The sequence below is a fragment of the Lynx rufus genome, unplaced genomic scaffold (genome assembly GCF_022079265.1).
Source record: "Lynx rufus isolate CCGP_SWC_20201006 ecotype Redwood Valley unplaced genomic scaffold, mLynRuf1.p SCAF_7, whole genome shotgun sequence".
Taxonomy (NCBI): Eukaryota; Metazoa; Chordata; class Mammalia; order Carnivora; family Felidae; genus Lynx; species Lynx rufus.
Window position 1 is genome coordinate 6,736,386 of NW_025814889.1, and position 17,258 is coordinate 6,753,643.

At 45.5% G+C, this 17,258-nt stretch overlaps 1 protein-coding gene across 1 annotated transcript in view; it reads right to left on the minus strand.

The window, feature by feature from the left end:
* The window catches only part of ITIH5 (inter-alpha-trypsin inhibitor heavy chain 5), an 80,118-nt gene that overhangs the window by 22,613 nt on the left and 40,247 nt on the right, over positions 1-17,258 (minus strand). Inside the window, exons 6-7 of the mRNA XM_047066835.1 lie at positions 11,651-11,820; positions 10,837-10,953 (exon numbers count right to left, since the gene is read on the minus strand). Of these exons, the coding sequence (XP_046922791.1) occupies positions 10,837-10,953; positions 11,651-11,820 (287 nt within the window). The remainder of the gene's footprint in view (positions 1-10,836; positions 10,954-11,650; positions 11,821-17,258) is intronic.

Sequence of the window (17,258 nt, forward strand, 5' to 3'; positions counted from 1 at the left end):
ATCTTCCCATACCCTTGAAGACACCGTGAGACTGCAAAGCGAGATTCTGGTCGCAGGAAGGAATAGGTGAACTTCGCTGTCGGGGGTTGGGGAGGATCTTCGCTTTTCTTCTGAGTTTTGGTAACACTTACTCTTATTTGCAGAAGGAGACTGATTCTGGAGAGTTAGAGGGTCCAGAGCAGAGAAGGCAGGAGCTTCCTTCTGCCCCCTGCCCACTGCCGTCCTTCAAAGGAGCCAGCTTCACGCAACGGTCTCGGGCTCAAATCCCCACCTGCCGCCAAATGGCACGTTCACTCTTGTCTCATGACTTTCTTCATGTTTTTCCTCAACCAAGAATTCACTCCCTCCCTTCCTGTCAAGAAAACTGCGTCCCATCTTCAAGGACTACACTTGCTAGGTCACCTCTGTCATTCATCTTTTGTTGACGACTTCAAGCCCTCGCCCTTCCCTAAAATTCTTTCCACTAAGCACTTGACGCGTTGGTTTGATTAACGTGGGATTGCTCCACATTTCTTTTCCCCAGCAAAATTCCAAGGTCCTTAATTAGAGGGGCTTGAATGTGCTTCTCCGGCACACACGTCTTCTCTTGCCATTCGTCACCCTCTGCGGGGCTCCTCTGGACCTTCCCACCCCACCGACTTGACTAACTTCTAAAAGACCTTAAGGCTCACTCGACTACCCCTGCTCTGAGAAGTCCATTACCCCCTTCTCCACTCCTAAAAAGACTTGACCGGCACCCGCTCTGTGCCATGACTGGACCACCGTATACCTCTGTCACAGGGAGCACTGTGCACACAACGCTCACGCGACTTTTCTTCTCCTCCGGACCTCCTGAGAGAAAAGGTTCTGTCGTACTTATCTTTGTATCCCCTATGCCTCGCACCTCTCCCACGGCACATAATCAACGTCTGTTTCATTGTCTGAGGATCCGGAGTCTGCAGTGGAAGCCAAGGTGGGACCCGGGGGCAGAGTCAGGCGTCCCGCAGGGGAGGGGGGAGCCCGCGCTCTCGGGCAGGGGTGGCACTCCGGGACCTCACCCTGGCGCAGTTCCCCAGCCCGGGCGGGAAATCCCTGATAAAGCATTTGCTACCTCATTTAGCTTGCACCTACAGGACTCATCTTGTTCCTTGTAGCAAAAGTTGCCTTTCGGGCCCCGTCTAGCCCTTTACGGACAGCCGGCTGATCCGACTGGAGAGACTTGAGTACACAAGTAGGACGCCAGCAAGGAGAGGCCAGGCTTTTTGGTGATACGAGGACCAGGCTGTCAGATGCTGACCAGGAGGCCCACAACCTGAACAGATCACGCGGGAGAACTCACAGCTCTATACTGTTCATGTTTCCTTCGTAGGACAGCCACGTGGTGCCTTTATTCAGAGAGCCTCAAGAGTTTTTAAATGTGACCTCATTTGGGTAAATCTTTTTTTTTTTTAATTTTTTTTTCAACGTTTATTTATTTTTGGGACAGAGAGAGACAGAGCATGAACAGGGGAGGGGCAGAGAGAGAGGGAGACACAGAATTGGAAACAGACTCCAGGCTCCGAGCCATCAGCCCAGAGCCTGACGCGGGGCTCGAACTCACGGACCGCGAGATCGTGACCTGGCTGAAGTCGGATGCTTAACCGACTGCGCCACCCAGGCGCCCCATTTGGGTAAATCTTAAGTGCCTCCACAAAAAGGGTTTTAAATGGGTGCCTCTGATTTATTTAAAATTATCTATATTATCGTTGTTGAGGAGCAAAAAAAAAAAAAAAGAAACAATCCCAAGTTTTCCTTGGTGCTAGGGGGAAAAATACTTTGCCCTCTGTCCATCATTTATTTCCTCATATTCTGAGTCAGAGTCACAAACACGTTTTCCCCACTGCCTGCCTTCTGTTCCCCGCCCGAAGTCCCAGATCTCTGTTTTGCAACGTGCTTCTGAAACACGCGTCTGCTGGTGGCCGTGTCTGGGCGAGAGCAGCTCAGCAGATGAGAATAAATCCTACCAACCGGAATGATCTCCAGCCATGCCAGTCAGTCACCCCTGTAGACCAGGGGTCAGCAAAGGATGGCCCGGGGGCCAAACCCAGACTGGTGCCTGTTTTCTGATAAGCACGGCTTCTCTGCAGATCGCCAGTGGCCGCCTTTGTGCCACAAGAACACAGCCGAGTGGTAAGACGGGGACCGCCGAGCCTGCAAAGCTTACGGTATTTACTATCCGTCGTCATAGAAAGTCTGTTGACCTTGGTTCCGGGAAACCAGAAAGGGGGAAGCTGGACGTTTTTGTTATTAGCTGGAGCCATGTTTTCAGATGCTTACAACAAGGTCTGCAAGAGTACCCAAACCTTCCATCATCCGTTTGTATTCCGATGACAGCCATATAGTGCCTATCTCTGAGACCCTCCAAATTTCCTAGACATGATCTCATTTGGCCCGCTGGCATCTTTCCTCTCCAGAGCTCCTTCATTTGTTCAGGGAGCTCCAACCAGGTCACTACTCCCTGAGGCCCTTCTGGGTTCTGCTGGCCTCGCCCACACTCTTCCCAGCCGCTCAGTGAACCTCAGGCCGCCCTTCCTTTGATCCCCATCACATAAAAGCTACTTTCGGGGTGCCTGGGTGGCTCCGTCAGTTGAGCGTCTGACTCTTGGTTTCAGCTCAGGTCACGGTCTCATGAACCGTTGAGTTCGAGCCCTACATCACTGACGGCTTCAGAGCCTGCTTGGGATTCTGTATCTCCCTCTCTCTTTGCCTGTCCCCCGCTCGCTTGCTGTCTCTCAAAAATAAACATTTTTTTTTAAAAAAAGCTAATTTCTCAGTATCTTTTTTTCCAGCATCTTCTCTTTCAAACTGTGACAGATTGACGTGTTCTTGAAGAGGACGGCTGGAAGGAAGGTCACGACATCACTGGACCTCCCAGTCACAAACCTTCTCCTCTCTACGCCCCCGCTGTCTCCATGCCCGCACTCGGCCTGTCCAGCCCCAATCCGAAACGGAAAGAAGTCTGCATCCCTGTACGTGCCCATGGTGTGCTTCGAGTCGAATAATAAATCACTAGTAGTTAATTCTGTGCAGCAGGGCAGAGCAGCTCCGTTCGTGTTTCGTGGCGCCAGCTGCCGGCCGAAGCCTCCCAGGGCAGCTGGCCTCCGTGCGCGCTCACCCGCGACGGGCAGCGCTCCGCATCACGTCGCTTGGCGACGAGAACAGGTAGAGCCTGGAAGCTGGAAAGGCGGTCCAGTGTTATGGTCCATGTCTAACGGCACAGTGAAGAATGATATGGGGAAGAGCTTCCGAGTGCGAGACACTGGGCCTGACGCTGAACTTCTCGACTTCTAACTTTCTGTATTTCAGCACAGTGAAGTCACCTCCCTGCCCCTCACCTTCCCATTTGCAAAAAGGGAGTAACAACGTCTCTCTCATTGGATTGCTGAAAGATTCGATGAAAAAAAAAATGTATGTAAACCACTTAAGAGTGCTTGGTATGTACTAGTCACTCAGCGGTACCTACTGTGACTTAAAAGAGCGTGCTGCATTTAATGTGCACGTGCTGGTACGCTTTTCAGCAAAAGCCATTACCTACTATGTGGGAACATGTACGCTCATGATCACAAGTAGGATGGTTCCCGAATCCATGCAGACAGGCTATATGCACATAAAATGTCCACACAGCTCCTGGAAGCAAAATCCCAGACGTGAAGACGAAAGCGCTTTCCTGGGGCATGAAGGGAGCCAATGAATAAGGCACAAGCAACATTCACGTTTCCCCTCGTTTTAATTTGGCAGGTACAGAGAGGAACATTATGCTTGTTCTTTACCCTCCAAAATTGTTTACTAAATGAACTGGTCAAAGAGGGGCGCCTGGGTGGCTCAGCCGGTTAAGCATCCGACTCTCGATCTCCGCTCCGCTCATGGTTCATGGGGTCGAGCTCCACGTCGAACTCTGTGCTGACAGCATGGAGCCTGCTTGGAATTCTCTCTCTCTTTCTCTCTCTCCCCCCCTCCCTCCCCGCCCTTCCCCTGCTCATTTATTCATTCTCTCTCTCTCAAAATAAATAAATAGACTTTTTAAAAAATGGAGAAAGGAAGACAAACTCGCAAAAGCTACATGGAAATCTAGGGTTGGCACAGAATGGCACAGATTATGGGAACGAGTCTGTAGAAAGTTATAGCAAGAAAGACATCTGGTAAATGATGCATCAGCCAACTGCTCGGTTGCCAGATAGAGTCCGTTAGCCAAGTTCCTAATTATGAGGGCAAAAGTAGATCCAGTCATATAGATTAGGGAAAGGAAAGAGAGGAACACGTAAATCTTGGTCAAGGAAAAATGAATTTCGTGGAAATACATTCCCCTTAATGTTCCCAAGGACATGTATGTTTGCTAGTTCCAGCGCTTGAAGCATGAAATTCGTAACGAGAAAGAGGTCTACGCTGATCACATTTTCTGAGGCTCTTGTGAGCTCTTCTTCCCACGAAGAGGTTTTACAAGTTGAAACGGAGAGGCGGAACTCTCGCCTACCCTAACACCAGACCTGTCTCTCGACAGAATCACCAGTCAAAGCACACGGGATAGAAAACAGAGCCGAGTCCGGTGCCAGCAGCCTGGGGGAGGCTCCGTAGCTGTTCCCCAGCCAGTTAGGTCCTGGCCTCCAGACTCGCATCCCCACTGGGATGACGACCAGAACCAGAAAGTGCCAGGTGCGCACGGCTACGTGCACTTCCCAGGCACTGACAAGCCCGTTAGCAAGAACACGTTTCAAGGTCAGATGATCCTACGATTTCTATACATCAACTGTTCAAATGACAATGATTAAATACCGACTCTGTGTCCTTATTGTGATGAGTAACGTGAAATACTTGAGGCCCATCAAAGACGAGGGGAGCCAAGAACCTCCAGCCTTACAGTGACTGATTCTTCACAGGATCCAAGTGGACGTGTGACAGATGTCTGACGTTGCCAAGCCTGTTGACACATCACGAAAGCCCCGTGCTTGGAATAATTTTCCTCTTCACCGGTGGACATGATATTGTGTTCGAGACTCTGCAAACAGGCATCTGAGCTTTTCACTCACTGCTGTGGCCTTTGAGAGCTGCTAAAATAGCCAGCAGTTTTCGAAACACTCCGAGGCGGCAATGGGCTTTAGGAATTGTCTAGAAGCTTCTGACATGTGTTTGGCTGGTCTAGGGTGGTTTTTTGGAAAGAGGCCACGCTGGAGCTCAGAAGCCAGCAGAGCACATGCCAGATTTTCAGTGCCCAGAAGTGATGGAATTTTAATATCCAGGAATGAGGGAGGAGGGGAGGCTGGCTCCCCGTGTGACGTCCACACTGCTCTTGCAACAGTGTGCGGACATCCCTCCTGCCGCGACACGGGTCCTGAAATGTCAACCTGCGCTCACCCTGCAGCCACGTGCGCTTCCACTGTTGCGCGCGAGAGCGATGCCCAAGCACACGGCTAACCTGCACCAGGACACCGCACCATCGTGGTGGGGTTCACGGGCTTAGAGTCAGACCTGGCTTTGGAGCCCGGCCCCGCCACGTACGAGCTGAGTTATCTCCCATTGCAGAGCCTCGGCTTCTCCATCGTTAAAATGGGGATGACAGCCAAATTCTTACAAAGATTAAATATCCTCTTATCCAATAATTCACGTAATACCTTTAGCATAATGCTCTGCGTGTCGAAAATGCTCCGTGCTCTATTTTAGAAGTGCCCAAATTATTGTGTCGCTAATGGTAAGTCTAGGAGACCCTGACTTAGTTCATTAGTTTTCTCTGAACGATTTGGGGCAGGATTTGTCTTTCTGGGGGTTATTTAGTTAGGAGGTTCTTGATCGTTCTCCCATCAGAAGTGGAAGAAGACACTGCGCCCAGGAACGGACTGGGTTTGAGGTTAAACCCTGATGTGACTCAAGCAGCTAAAGACAGGAGTCCTTCAAGCTACCGGGGCTTTGGGGTAACCGATGACCTTCGTCAATACTGGCCACGCATTTTACCATTTTGGCGTTCCTTAATATTTATTGGGACATAACTTAAATGTTATAATTGTGCTGAATTCTACCAGTGCATACTATGGATGCGGTCACTGTAAGTAATTTACGTTATTTTGACAACATGAAGATAAAAACAGCATTTTGTAATTTGCATTTTCTTAGTTACTAGTACACTGGGCTCTTTTTTCATACTCTTACTGAATCTTATTTCTTTTCTGAAAACCGTTTCATCTTCTCTGCCCATGTCTCATGTAGGATGAATATTAACCGATCTGGAATAGCTCTGCTATATTAAAGGCAAACTTCTCTTTGCCGCATACGTTTTCCCAGCCTTCTGCTCGCTTTCATTCTATTTCCATGGAAAACAAAAGTTTAACATTTGTATACAGCTAAAGTGATTGGCTTTTTCCTTTTGTAATTATTCCCATTGCTTTTAGGTTTAGAAGGTCTTTCCCTATTTCAGAACTCGTTCAATATGCGCCCATATTTCCTTACTTATTTTTGGGTGTGGTTCATTGGTTGGTCTTCACTGCTTAATCCGTTTGGAATTCTTACTTGGGCAACAGTCATAAATATTAATAAACTGGTAGGGCCTTTCTAGAAAATGTGTTTTTGATATCTGTACAAGCCACAAATTAGTTAGTATTCCTTACCCCATTAATTCCACTTCTAAGAATCTAGATTACTTAAGAAAACGATTGGCACGTGGTCAAGGATTTCTACAAGAAGACAGTCAGTCATCCCAGGGCTGTTTACAATGGCTTAAAAGTGGAAATAACTCAAAAATCTCTCACGGGTGGTGTGCGTGAGTAAATGTCTTCAGCTGCACCCTCCAACACGGTGACCACTAGTCACACGTGCCTATTTATATTTCAATGTATTAAAATTCAATAAGATAAAAAAAAATCAGCTGCTCAAGTTGCATTAGTCACATTTCAAGTGGTAATAGCCACGTGTGGCTAGTGGCTACCACACTGGAGACAGCACAGCACAGGTATAGAACGTTCCCATTCTCATAGAAGTTTCTATTGAGCAGTGCTACCATTAAAGTCAGCTTTTTATGGAATAGCTAATAGTATCAGATGTATCCCTAATATGAGGGTAAGTAAAAGTACCAAAATACAAAAAATTTGGTGGGAACACAGATTCGGAGGGGTTGCAGTAATTTTTTTTTATTTAAGATTTTTAAGTTTATTTGAGAGAGAGCACAGCGGGGCAGGGGCCGAGAGGGGGAGAGAGGGAGAATCCCAAACTGTCAAGCGCAGAGCCCGATGTGGGGATTGAATTCATGACCCGTGAGATCATGACCTGAGCCAGAATCAAGAGTGGAACGCTTAACCGACTAAACCAACCCGGAATTTTAATTACCAACATCTTCATCAAGTTGTATATTTTTCCCCCAGAAGAAACCCAAACCCCGGCCTCATGAAGGTCATTGTCTTAAAGAAAAAATAATTAAGAAAAATGAAGATTTATGGGTGCATAGGAAGTTGATGACATACACAGGGAAACCTAGTTCATGGCACCTACTCGGCAACTTAACTGCTAATTTTTTCCAGATCCAAATGGGACTTCCCAGACTGGGTCAAATGCAAGATGTAATTAACACTATATTCTGTGGCCAACAGCGGTCCCCAAAGAAGCCATGATTATCCTTCTGTCAGCACCTGCATTCCAGCCAACAAAGTCACAAAAACAACAATGGCACTTAAGAACCTGGAGTACATAAAGAACATTCAGTAAATATGGAAAGGCTGTGAGGCCTATCACACACCTCTCAAGAATCAGCCACTACCGAAGAACATTTCACGTACGTGTGATTAATCACTTTGGGAAATACTGCCTGTAGAGAAAACCTACAGCGAATCTGTACCCAACTCTCCCACTGAAAACAACTAAAAAAAGCAAACTACAAAATGAAAACTATTTTAAACCAAAACGGTATTGAAATAGCGAGAAAAAATGATCTGCGAAAAGATGAAAATTTCAAGAGGTGGGCTCAGCATTTGGGATCACTGTTATCTAAGGGATGTCTGTCAAGGCCAAAGAAGTATCTGAGAGGCTGAGCATCATGTTAGTTCCTTAGAGGGTCAGAAGTCAAAGTCCAGAGCCCACCAGGGATAGGTGCTCAGGGAAAACCTCCATATTTTGTACCAAACAGAAATAAATCAGTCTTGAGAGGACTGTGAGCCATCTGGGCCATCCAGGAAAACCCCAGGCCCTGAAAACGGACTAAAACAATCCCAGATTTAATCCCCCAGCTACCTTACAGAAACACCCCAAATTTTCTCTAGCAGAAAAGATCATCATCCGAGGCTTTAAACTATTTCTACAAACAAATGTTTAATATGATGTTCGTCACGCAATCAAAAATGACCGGTCACACAAGAAGAGAAGAGAAACAGTAAGAACAGCTCCTCCCGGCCTCAAGTTTGGGATTATCAGATACGGACTTTAAAATAAGTATGTTTATGGTACTTGAAAGAAATCAAAAATGTTATTACAAACTTTGCAAAATAACTGAACATTCTAAAAAGTGGCAGATTGGAAAAAGAACCAAACGGAAATTCTAGAACTAAAAAACGCAATAACTGAAATAACAGGATAGACGAGTTTAACAGCATACTGGACATAACTGAAAAGAGAATTTGTAAACTTGAATAGCTTTGGAATGAAGTATGGAAAGGCAAAAGTTGGAATAAATAGAAGACATCGTGGGAAGCAGAATATGGAGTGATTTTCTACCACTGGAATCCTAGAAGGAAAAGGAAAAGTGACCCAAAGCAATTCCAGAAATAATGGCTGAGGATTGTTCCACGAATCCACAAATTCATGAAATCCTAGGAACCTCAGGCAGGAAAAATAAGAAGTCTACATCTGAAATCATTATACTCAAACTACAGAAAACTTAAAGAGGAAAATCTTAAAAGCAGTTGGCAATAGAAGATCACCTTTAGGGGAACAACAGTTAATAAGACTCCTGACTTTTCAACAGCAACAATGAAAGCCAGGAGACAATGGGATCGATCTTCCAGGGACTGAAAGAAAATCACTACCAACCTACAATTCCATTCCTTTCAAAATATCCTTAAATACTGAGAGTGCAAGAAATAATTTTCAGACAAACAAAAACTAAGAGAATTCTTTACTGGCAGACCCACATTTAAGAAGATACCACAGAGTGTTCTTCAAGCAAAAGGAAAGTTAATCCCAGATGGAAGGTCAAAGATGCAAAAGGAAGGAAAAGCATTCACGTGGAGGAGGCAGCAGGTTGAATTCTGGACAAGAATGGGGCGTTGAAGAACTATCCAGAACCGATTTACAGGGTGAAGTTATCTTGCCCCTATACTAGTTGAAATTATATCTGGCAATCTTCTGAAAGAAAAAGAGTTCAACCTTATTTTTGCATGGAATCTCTTTTTTACTATTTTGGAGTGGAGAAAAATCAGATGCCATGAAGAAAAAAAAAATCAACAGATTTTACTACGTGACTTTTTAAACGCAGATGGCCAAAGAAACAACTTACAAAGTCGTAACTGAGAGAAAATATTTACAACAGCTGATCAGCTAAGATCAGGTTCCACTGCATGTGGAGTGGGATCTAGAGGTGGAAAGAGGTGAAGCAGGGGATTCTTTTGAGGTCTGAGGTACTATTTCACTCATTAAACCACGTATTTTTAATTGCTAAAAACAGATCATGAATTAAGAAAGAAAAGCTAAGCGAACTAAGTGTTTGACGAATGTAGAGTTATTACTGGCTCTGGCAGCCAGTAGCTTTTTGTTTTCTGTTATGGGAGTTGAAACTAGATTATAAATGCAAGTTTCTGATATTTATGACACCAGAGCAACATGAGGAATAGCCTTTTCCAGTGGGTGAAAAAGAACAATGTAATACTTGTATTTTTAGTATAATTTATAAATTTATAAAATTTATAATATTTAATATTTCATGTACCTTACTGTCCCTCCTATCCCTAGAACTTTAACATTCATCCTCGACACTATAAGAATATCGCTCCTGGGGCACCTGGGTGGCTCAGTCAGTTAAGCATCCAACGCTTGATTTCAGCTCAGGTCATGATCTCGCCGTTTCATGGGTTTGAGCCCCACATCGGGCTCTGTGCTGACAGTGCGAAGCCTGCTTGGGATTCTCCCCCTCTCTCTGTCCTTCCCCACTTGCATGGTCTCTGTCTCTCTCAAAATAAATAAATACACTTAAAGAAAAAAATAGTATCACTCCTGAATTACTCAGACAGAAGTCCTTTGTTCTGAGGATAGGTCAAGGGGGCCGCCAAGGACTCTATTCTATTGCTCTTCAAAGGACATCACTACCGGACAGAATGACTCCGTCGACGATGGTGCTGTGAATTCCTGTCCCGCTCACATTATATACTCTGCCAGTTCCCTTTATTTCAAAGTATTTCTTTTTTTTTTTTTAATTTTTTTTTCAACGTTTATTTATTTTTGGGACAGAGAGAGACAGAGCATGAACGGGGGAGGGGCAGAGAGAGAGGGAGACACAGAATCGGAAACAGGCTCCAGGCTCTGAGCCATCAGCCCAGAGCCTGACGCGGGGCTCGAACTCACGGACCGCGAGATCGTGACCTGGCTGAAGTCGGACGCTTAACCGACTGCGCCACCCAGGCGCCCCAGTTTTCAAAGTATTTCTATAGCCTATGTCTCTGCTCTCTTAAAACTGCCATCCTGAAATGATAATGTCAACGGCTTAACTGAAGCAGTTCTGGAATGTTCTCTGTAGGCAAGAAGAGCTGGATGGCAGAGCGGACATTTGGCATCCACTGCACTTTATTCACAGAGAACGTCATGGCTCCAGGCACAGGTGAGAAAGCACAAAACTGGCGGCTGGCGGCCACTCACCTGCCGGAGTTTGGTTCCCACCATGGAGGCACTGCTGTCAAGCACAAATACCACGTTCTTGGGTAAAGGAGGCAGGTCTTTGGGGGCAAAGTAGTGCACAAAATAGCCATTTAGAACCTGGTGGAGGGAAGAGAAGGTCGAGATGGTAGTACCCAGAACGGGCAGGCAGACGAGCTAAAACGGCCAGTCTACATAACTTCTAAAAGTCAGAGCGTGAAACAGCTTCCACACCCCCGGCAAAAGTATCTACTGACCCCTCCGGGAGACCCAACTGCCGATTTAATCTGCATACGGTTAATATCAGCCCTTAGAAACTTCCCGACTATGCTGACTAGCTCAATTTCTATTACCCACCCCCTTATGACCCTTGGCCACTTGGAATTCCTGCTTCCTTCAGTATCCGGTTTTTACAAGTTGAGACGTCAAAGTTGTCTGCATTCTGGATGCGTGCAAATACATTTTAATATTCCCGCCCTGTCTCTGGAGCAATAAAACCTAAAGGGAAATGAGCCATTGCACCAGGCTCTCAATTAAAATTGAAGACGAACTAAAATTCTAACTTCATCTAAAACACGGCAGGGAAAATTATATTACAGATTTCATTTGCTCTCCAGATTACTGAAGCAGGAAATAGATAGCCTCAGCCTCTAGGAAGGGAACACCCTAGGCCCCTCGGAGACCTATTCTAGGGTAAAACAAATTTCTAAGAACCAGAGAGTTCTCCCTCCCTTAGGTAAGAACTGGAATCCCTCGTCCTGAGTCTAACGACAAGTATCAAGCAACTGACAGGAAATGGTAACAATGAACCCATTACCTGGATGTCCCCAATGCTCTGCTCCCTGTTGACATCATACCTAACGATGAAATCTCCCAAAATGCCATTCTGGGCAATCTTGGCTTGTTGTACCACGCTAGGCTTAAAAATGATTTTGGCAAAAGTGTCATTTTGGTTGATAACAGTGGAGGGAGGCAGCTCAGAATCACCTGCAAATAAGACACAAACATAATCAATAACTGAACCTACCAGTATTTTTCTGAAGAGCTGGGCTGTTTTCAATAGACACAGAGGGTTAGAGTTTATTTTATTGCAGGTTTACTTTCCATATGAACTTCACAGACTTCATACTGATAATATGTCACCGTGCAAGAGAGGTTAGATATGTCACCTCTATGCCTTCTTTTTCAACTTTTACGTGAACTGTGTAACATACGAAAGCAGGGAGAACAGTAAAATAAACCTCCGTGTACCCTTTATCCAACTTTAACAATTATCCACCTCGTACCAATTTTTTTTACCTGTTTTCACGAATCCCCTCACCATCTTCTGCTAGAATATTTTAAAACAAATCCCAGACATCATATTTCATCTGTAGCTACTTCGGTATGCATCTCTCATCACAAGTAACAAAACCAATGTTCAGTGCCGTATCATCCTGGAATACTCCGTCTGTATTGAAATTTTCCCGATTCTCTAGAACGTGTCTTGGTAGGGCTGAGTTGTTTGAATCCAGATCAAAAACAGACCACACATCACACTGGGTTTATGTTTCTTAAATCTTTTTTAATCTACAAATATCCCCTCCCCCTGCCTTTCTTCGAATGCTACGTAACTGCGTTGTGAAACACTAGTCATCCGTCTTATGGAATTTCTCACATTCTGCATTTCGTGATTATTTGCTTGTCTTGTCTCTTAACTTGCTCCTCGATTCCCCTAGTTTCCAGCCTTAGCTCGCATTCTAACATCTGGGGGAGCTAGAAAAAATGCCGATATCCAGGCCAAGAGCTCATTTAATTGGTCTGGGACACAGCCTAGGCATCAAGACTTTAAAATTCCCCATGTGAGTCTGACGTGCAGTCAAGGTTGAGAACCCCAGCTCCATCCTCCGTATCGTCCTGTGTTCCAGTAGGAAAGTTAGAGGCTTGGTGAGGCTCAGGTCAGGACCACTGACAAGAACGCTTCACAGGAGATGCTGAGTACTTACCGCTTTTTCAAATCACAAGTATACAGTATCTACTTGTCTACCTTCAGTCGTAGTAAGAAAGATGGCGGGCGCCCATATGGTCAATCGGACCCCCCATTATCAAGCTCCTCATCGATCTTTCACTTCATACTTTTACCAGTCACTGACGAGGTTCGTCTGGGTCCACTATTTAATCAGAGCTGCAAAAGGGCGGGGTCTAGTCCTGCCATGCCTTCCATATGGGAATCTTCCACAAAAAACACCTTTCTCACCCCAATCTTTTAGCTGCCCTAACATACTGTGTGTCCGGAAAGTTTCTGGCTCTTTTTAAAGAGCCAATGTTTTCCCCAGCATAAATCTTTACATATAAATTAGAATTACAGGAAGATACATACATGGATTTTAAATGATTTATGAAAAATAACTGGGATGAAAGATTAAGTACAGCCCATGTTTTACCCCTGACCTTCATTTTCTCTTAGAACAGAGAATTATTTTGCAGACTACTCACCTTTCTAAATCCAAACACCACCGTGTCTATGTACTTAGCAATGGAAATTCAAATTTTTTAGCTCTGCATGCACCGAGGGGAACATAAAAATAAAATGGAGAATATAGGAACATCAGTATACGTGGAGACTTCATCCGGATACTGAATCAAAGCCAGGCTTACAACTGCTGCAAAACATCTGATTGTTTTTTTTAAATCTATTCAAGTTGATACCATAGAGTGAGCTGACCAGCCATCTCCCATCACTAATTAACAAAATAAAAAAGGAAACAAGGCATAATTTGCCCATGGCAATTTGTATTTAAAAATAAACTTCCTTCTGCTAAGCGTTTATTAGACATTTAAGTCAAAGGAAGTTTAAACATTTCCTGCAACAGAACAGAACGTTATTTTTCAGGAACAGTTTAGGTGTAACTTGAACAGGAACCACTGGGAAGAACTGATTCTTGTATTATTTGTACCCATCAAGGGCAGGAGTTTCGGGTGTGACCGGAAAGCCAGCAAATAGGAGATTTCATTCTTACAGGAGGCAGTTGTAGGAAAGACACGCTTCCAACAGACCTGCTCATCTGCAGAAGGAGCTGGAAACGTCAACCGCACATTTCCAGTTCACCAACACGGTCCAAGACACCTGAGCACCACTAAAGACGAGGAAGGAAACAAAGGCTGAAAATGGAAAGGTCCTTGACACGGAAGGAAAATGCACGCTCTTCAGAGTGGATCTCACATTGGTGATCACTGGTAAAGCACCGAGAGTGACAGGCCTGGTAACACAGCTGAGCACTTGGAATCCTGAATGAGGCAGAAGGACTTGCTTCTGATACTGGCTCTACCTCTTATGACCCATGAGACTTTGGGCAAGTCACTGAGCCTTGGTGATCTCATCCGCAAAATGGATTCATGGTCTACCAAACACACACTATTGAAAAGATTAAGTGATGTAATAGAGAGCAGTCCTTCCTTAGCCCCACCCTTATCCACATTCCAAGATCCCAGGGGATGCCTGAAACCCTGGATAGTACTGAACCCTGTATACACTATGCTTTTTTCCTGTACATACATACCTACAATCAAGTTTAATTTATAAATCAGGCACAGTAAGTGACTAACAACAATAGCAAATAATAAAATAGAACAATACAGCAATAGCCTGTAATAAAAGCTACGTGAACGTGGGTCTCTCTCTCTCTCTCTCTCTCTCAAAGCATCTTCTGGGGCTGCACTCTTCTTGGGATGAGGTGGGATGATTAAGCGCCTCCACGATGAGATGAAGCGAGGTGAACGACACAGGCACGTGACCTCGCGCGAGGCCAGTACTGACCTTCTGACCACATGTCGGAAGGAGAAGCATCTGCTTTCAGGACCGTGGGTGACCGTGGATAACCGTGACTGAGGGAAACGAAATCATGGAGAAGGGAGGGGGGCTACTGTACTTAGACCCTTCTGACTCATGGTAAGCAGTCATGCTCGCTAATGTTATTGTAAGCCTTAAAAATACAGAAAACAGAATAAGGGAACTAAATGCAAGACAATACAACAGATTGAACTTGGGATACTGCGTGCAACAAAAAGGAGAGAGCCGCTGTGATTTACAACATCTCACAGTCATTCTGAGTGGAAACAGAAGACACAGAGAGAGGATACTCTCCACGCTTCCGTCTACGTAAAGCTCAAGACCAGCACAGTGCGTCCGCGGCAACTGACGCGGGACAGTGGTTAAGAATGGTCGATACCCCTGGGGGACAAGCACCTACGGGGAAAGAGTGCGGGAAATCCTTTGCGGCGGTGAAAATACTCTATGTCTTGGCCCGGAAGTAGTTGTAGTACGGGTGTACACACATGTGAAGATTCACCCCTGAGATTTATACGCTTTGCTCTACGTGTAACCCCAATTTAAAAAAAACCCAAACCCGCTGGGAGCTGGGTAGCAGAATAGATTGAACAAGCATTCCCTAGCATGGAGCGGAACGGCATCATTGGCCAAACGGACCCTATCTGTTCTTCTCCTTAGGATAAGTCTGTTAGTGTAGGCATTTATATGGGGATTAGGTGTATTCAGAGTAATTCCAGCTGGCAGAATTAGGACCGGGGTAGGGTTGCTGGGAAGCAGGCTCTGTGCAGTATGAAGAAGCTCTAGGAAAGATGCCCCGCGGGCAGACGAGGCAGCTTTCACAGCCCATCTCACTGGAAGGGTTCCAGCAAACCCTGCATGCATCAACCACCCGCAGGGACCGGGCAGCGCAGTGCTCATGACACGGCCTGGGGCTGCAGCATCACCGGTGAACTTGCCAGAAACACAAACTCTTGGGCCCATCTGGAGACTCTCAATCAGAAACTCTGGAGGTGGGACCCAGAAAGCTGTATTTTCAGAAGCCTGGCAGGTGACTCTGTTCCTGCACAGAGACAATGGTCACGTGCCTTTTGGTGTATGTAATTGGGCGGCGTTAGATTATCTCCAACATTCAAATTCTACATTAGAATTGACCCTCTTTATCCTACCAGCATGTACCTACTTTTCCTCGCTTCGAATCTCTCTCACTCAAACGCTCCTTACAATGCTCTGAATGAATACCATTCATGGTTGAACGAAAGCACTGAGGATTCAAAAGTATAATTTCTCCCTTCATAATTCATTTGACTAGGCTCTTTGATAGAAGCCATGAGAAAGATAGTGTATTATTATTTTGGTTTCTTAATGACCTCCGATGTTTGTTAGTTCGTGATGAAAATTCATGAGATTCCTCTAAATGGGCTTATTTTATATGCCCCAAGAGTGGGTTGATTCCCACTTTGGTCACTCACCACGAAACCTAACTCCCGAGGCTGATTTCCACCCATTGAGGATCAGACAGTCCATGTGACCCAACGAATTTTCCACTAACTATCAAAATTTAAAGAAAAAAGAAAAGTTTGCTGGGAAAAATTCCAGAGCAACAGCTCTAGGAAATAAAGCCGTCTTTTTTATTAGAGAAGGGAAAAGCCTTTTAATCAATGAGGTTAACAGAGGCCGCCCCACAGTGACTGACCAACATCCCAAACCAGAGCACTGCTGAGATTTTCCTTATGTGCACTGTGGCCCGTACTGCTGACGGCCACAAAACAGCTCCCGAGCACAATGAGCTTTATGAGCAGGGCCCTGGGCGGTCACGGCATGTGCTCTAAAGATAATGAAGAATACAAGGGAAGAGGCTGGGAGCAGACCAAAAGAGTGAGACTCTGACCTACTTTTCTAATGAGAACCCACATGTCTTTTCCTCCTCTTGGTTTTCTCTCCTTCGTGCCCACTTGGTTGGGGGGAGAGAATGCAGCGCGCGATGACCGCTCTGATTTGGACGAAGCCGGGTCTCCTAATGGCATCTTCCTGTTTCAATGCAAGCATCAGAGCTCGTGAGCGAGACGGCCTTCTGTGGCCCACCGGGGCCTCCAGTACCTCCCCGGGAAGGTTCACCAACCACTCCTTCTCCACCCACTCTTCCGCCACCCGCAGGTCACCAGTGTCCCCGGGACGTGCTCTTTTTTCCAGACCCCGGTATTTTCGAACAAGATACATGTTCTTTTAGAAGCCACATACTACTGAGGAAAGTGGACTCTAGGGTCTGACAGAATCCCCGCGACTGACTTAAAGCTCTGAGCCTCAGCTCTACCTCCGTTTGACGTGAGTAAATCCACGTCATAGCATCGTTGTCGGAATTAAGTGAGATCACATATATAAGGTACCAAGCACGGTGCCTGGCACATAGTAGGTACTCAATACGTATCAGCCTCCAGCCTCTGCCCCTTTCTGAAGTAGCTTCTTATACTCTCTGTCTGGGATGAAAGGCAACTCATGAGGAAAAAAAAATACTCTTTTTAACACACAGTTTACGTTTTTGCGGTGACAGGCTTCTCCACACAACTGAGAGCTTAGTAAAAACGAAATAATCATTATTTGGAGCAGAAAAGAGAAATCA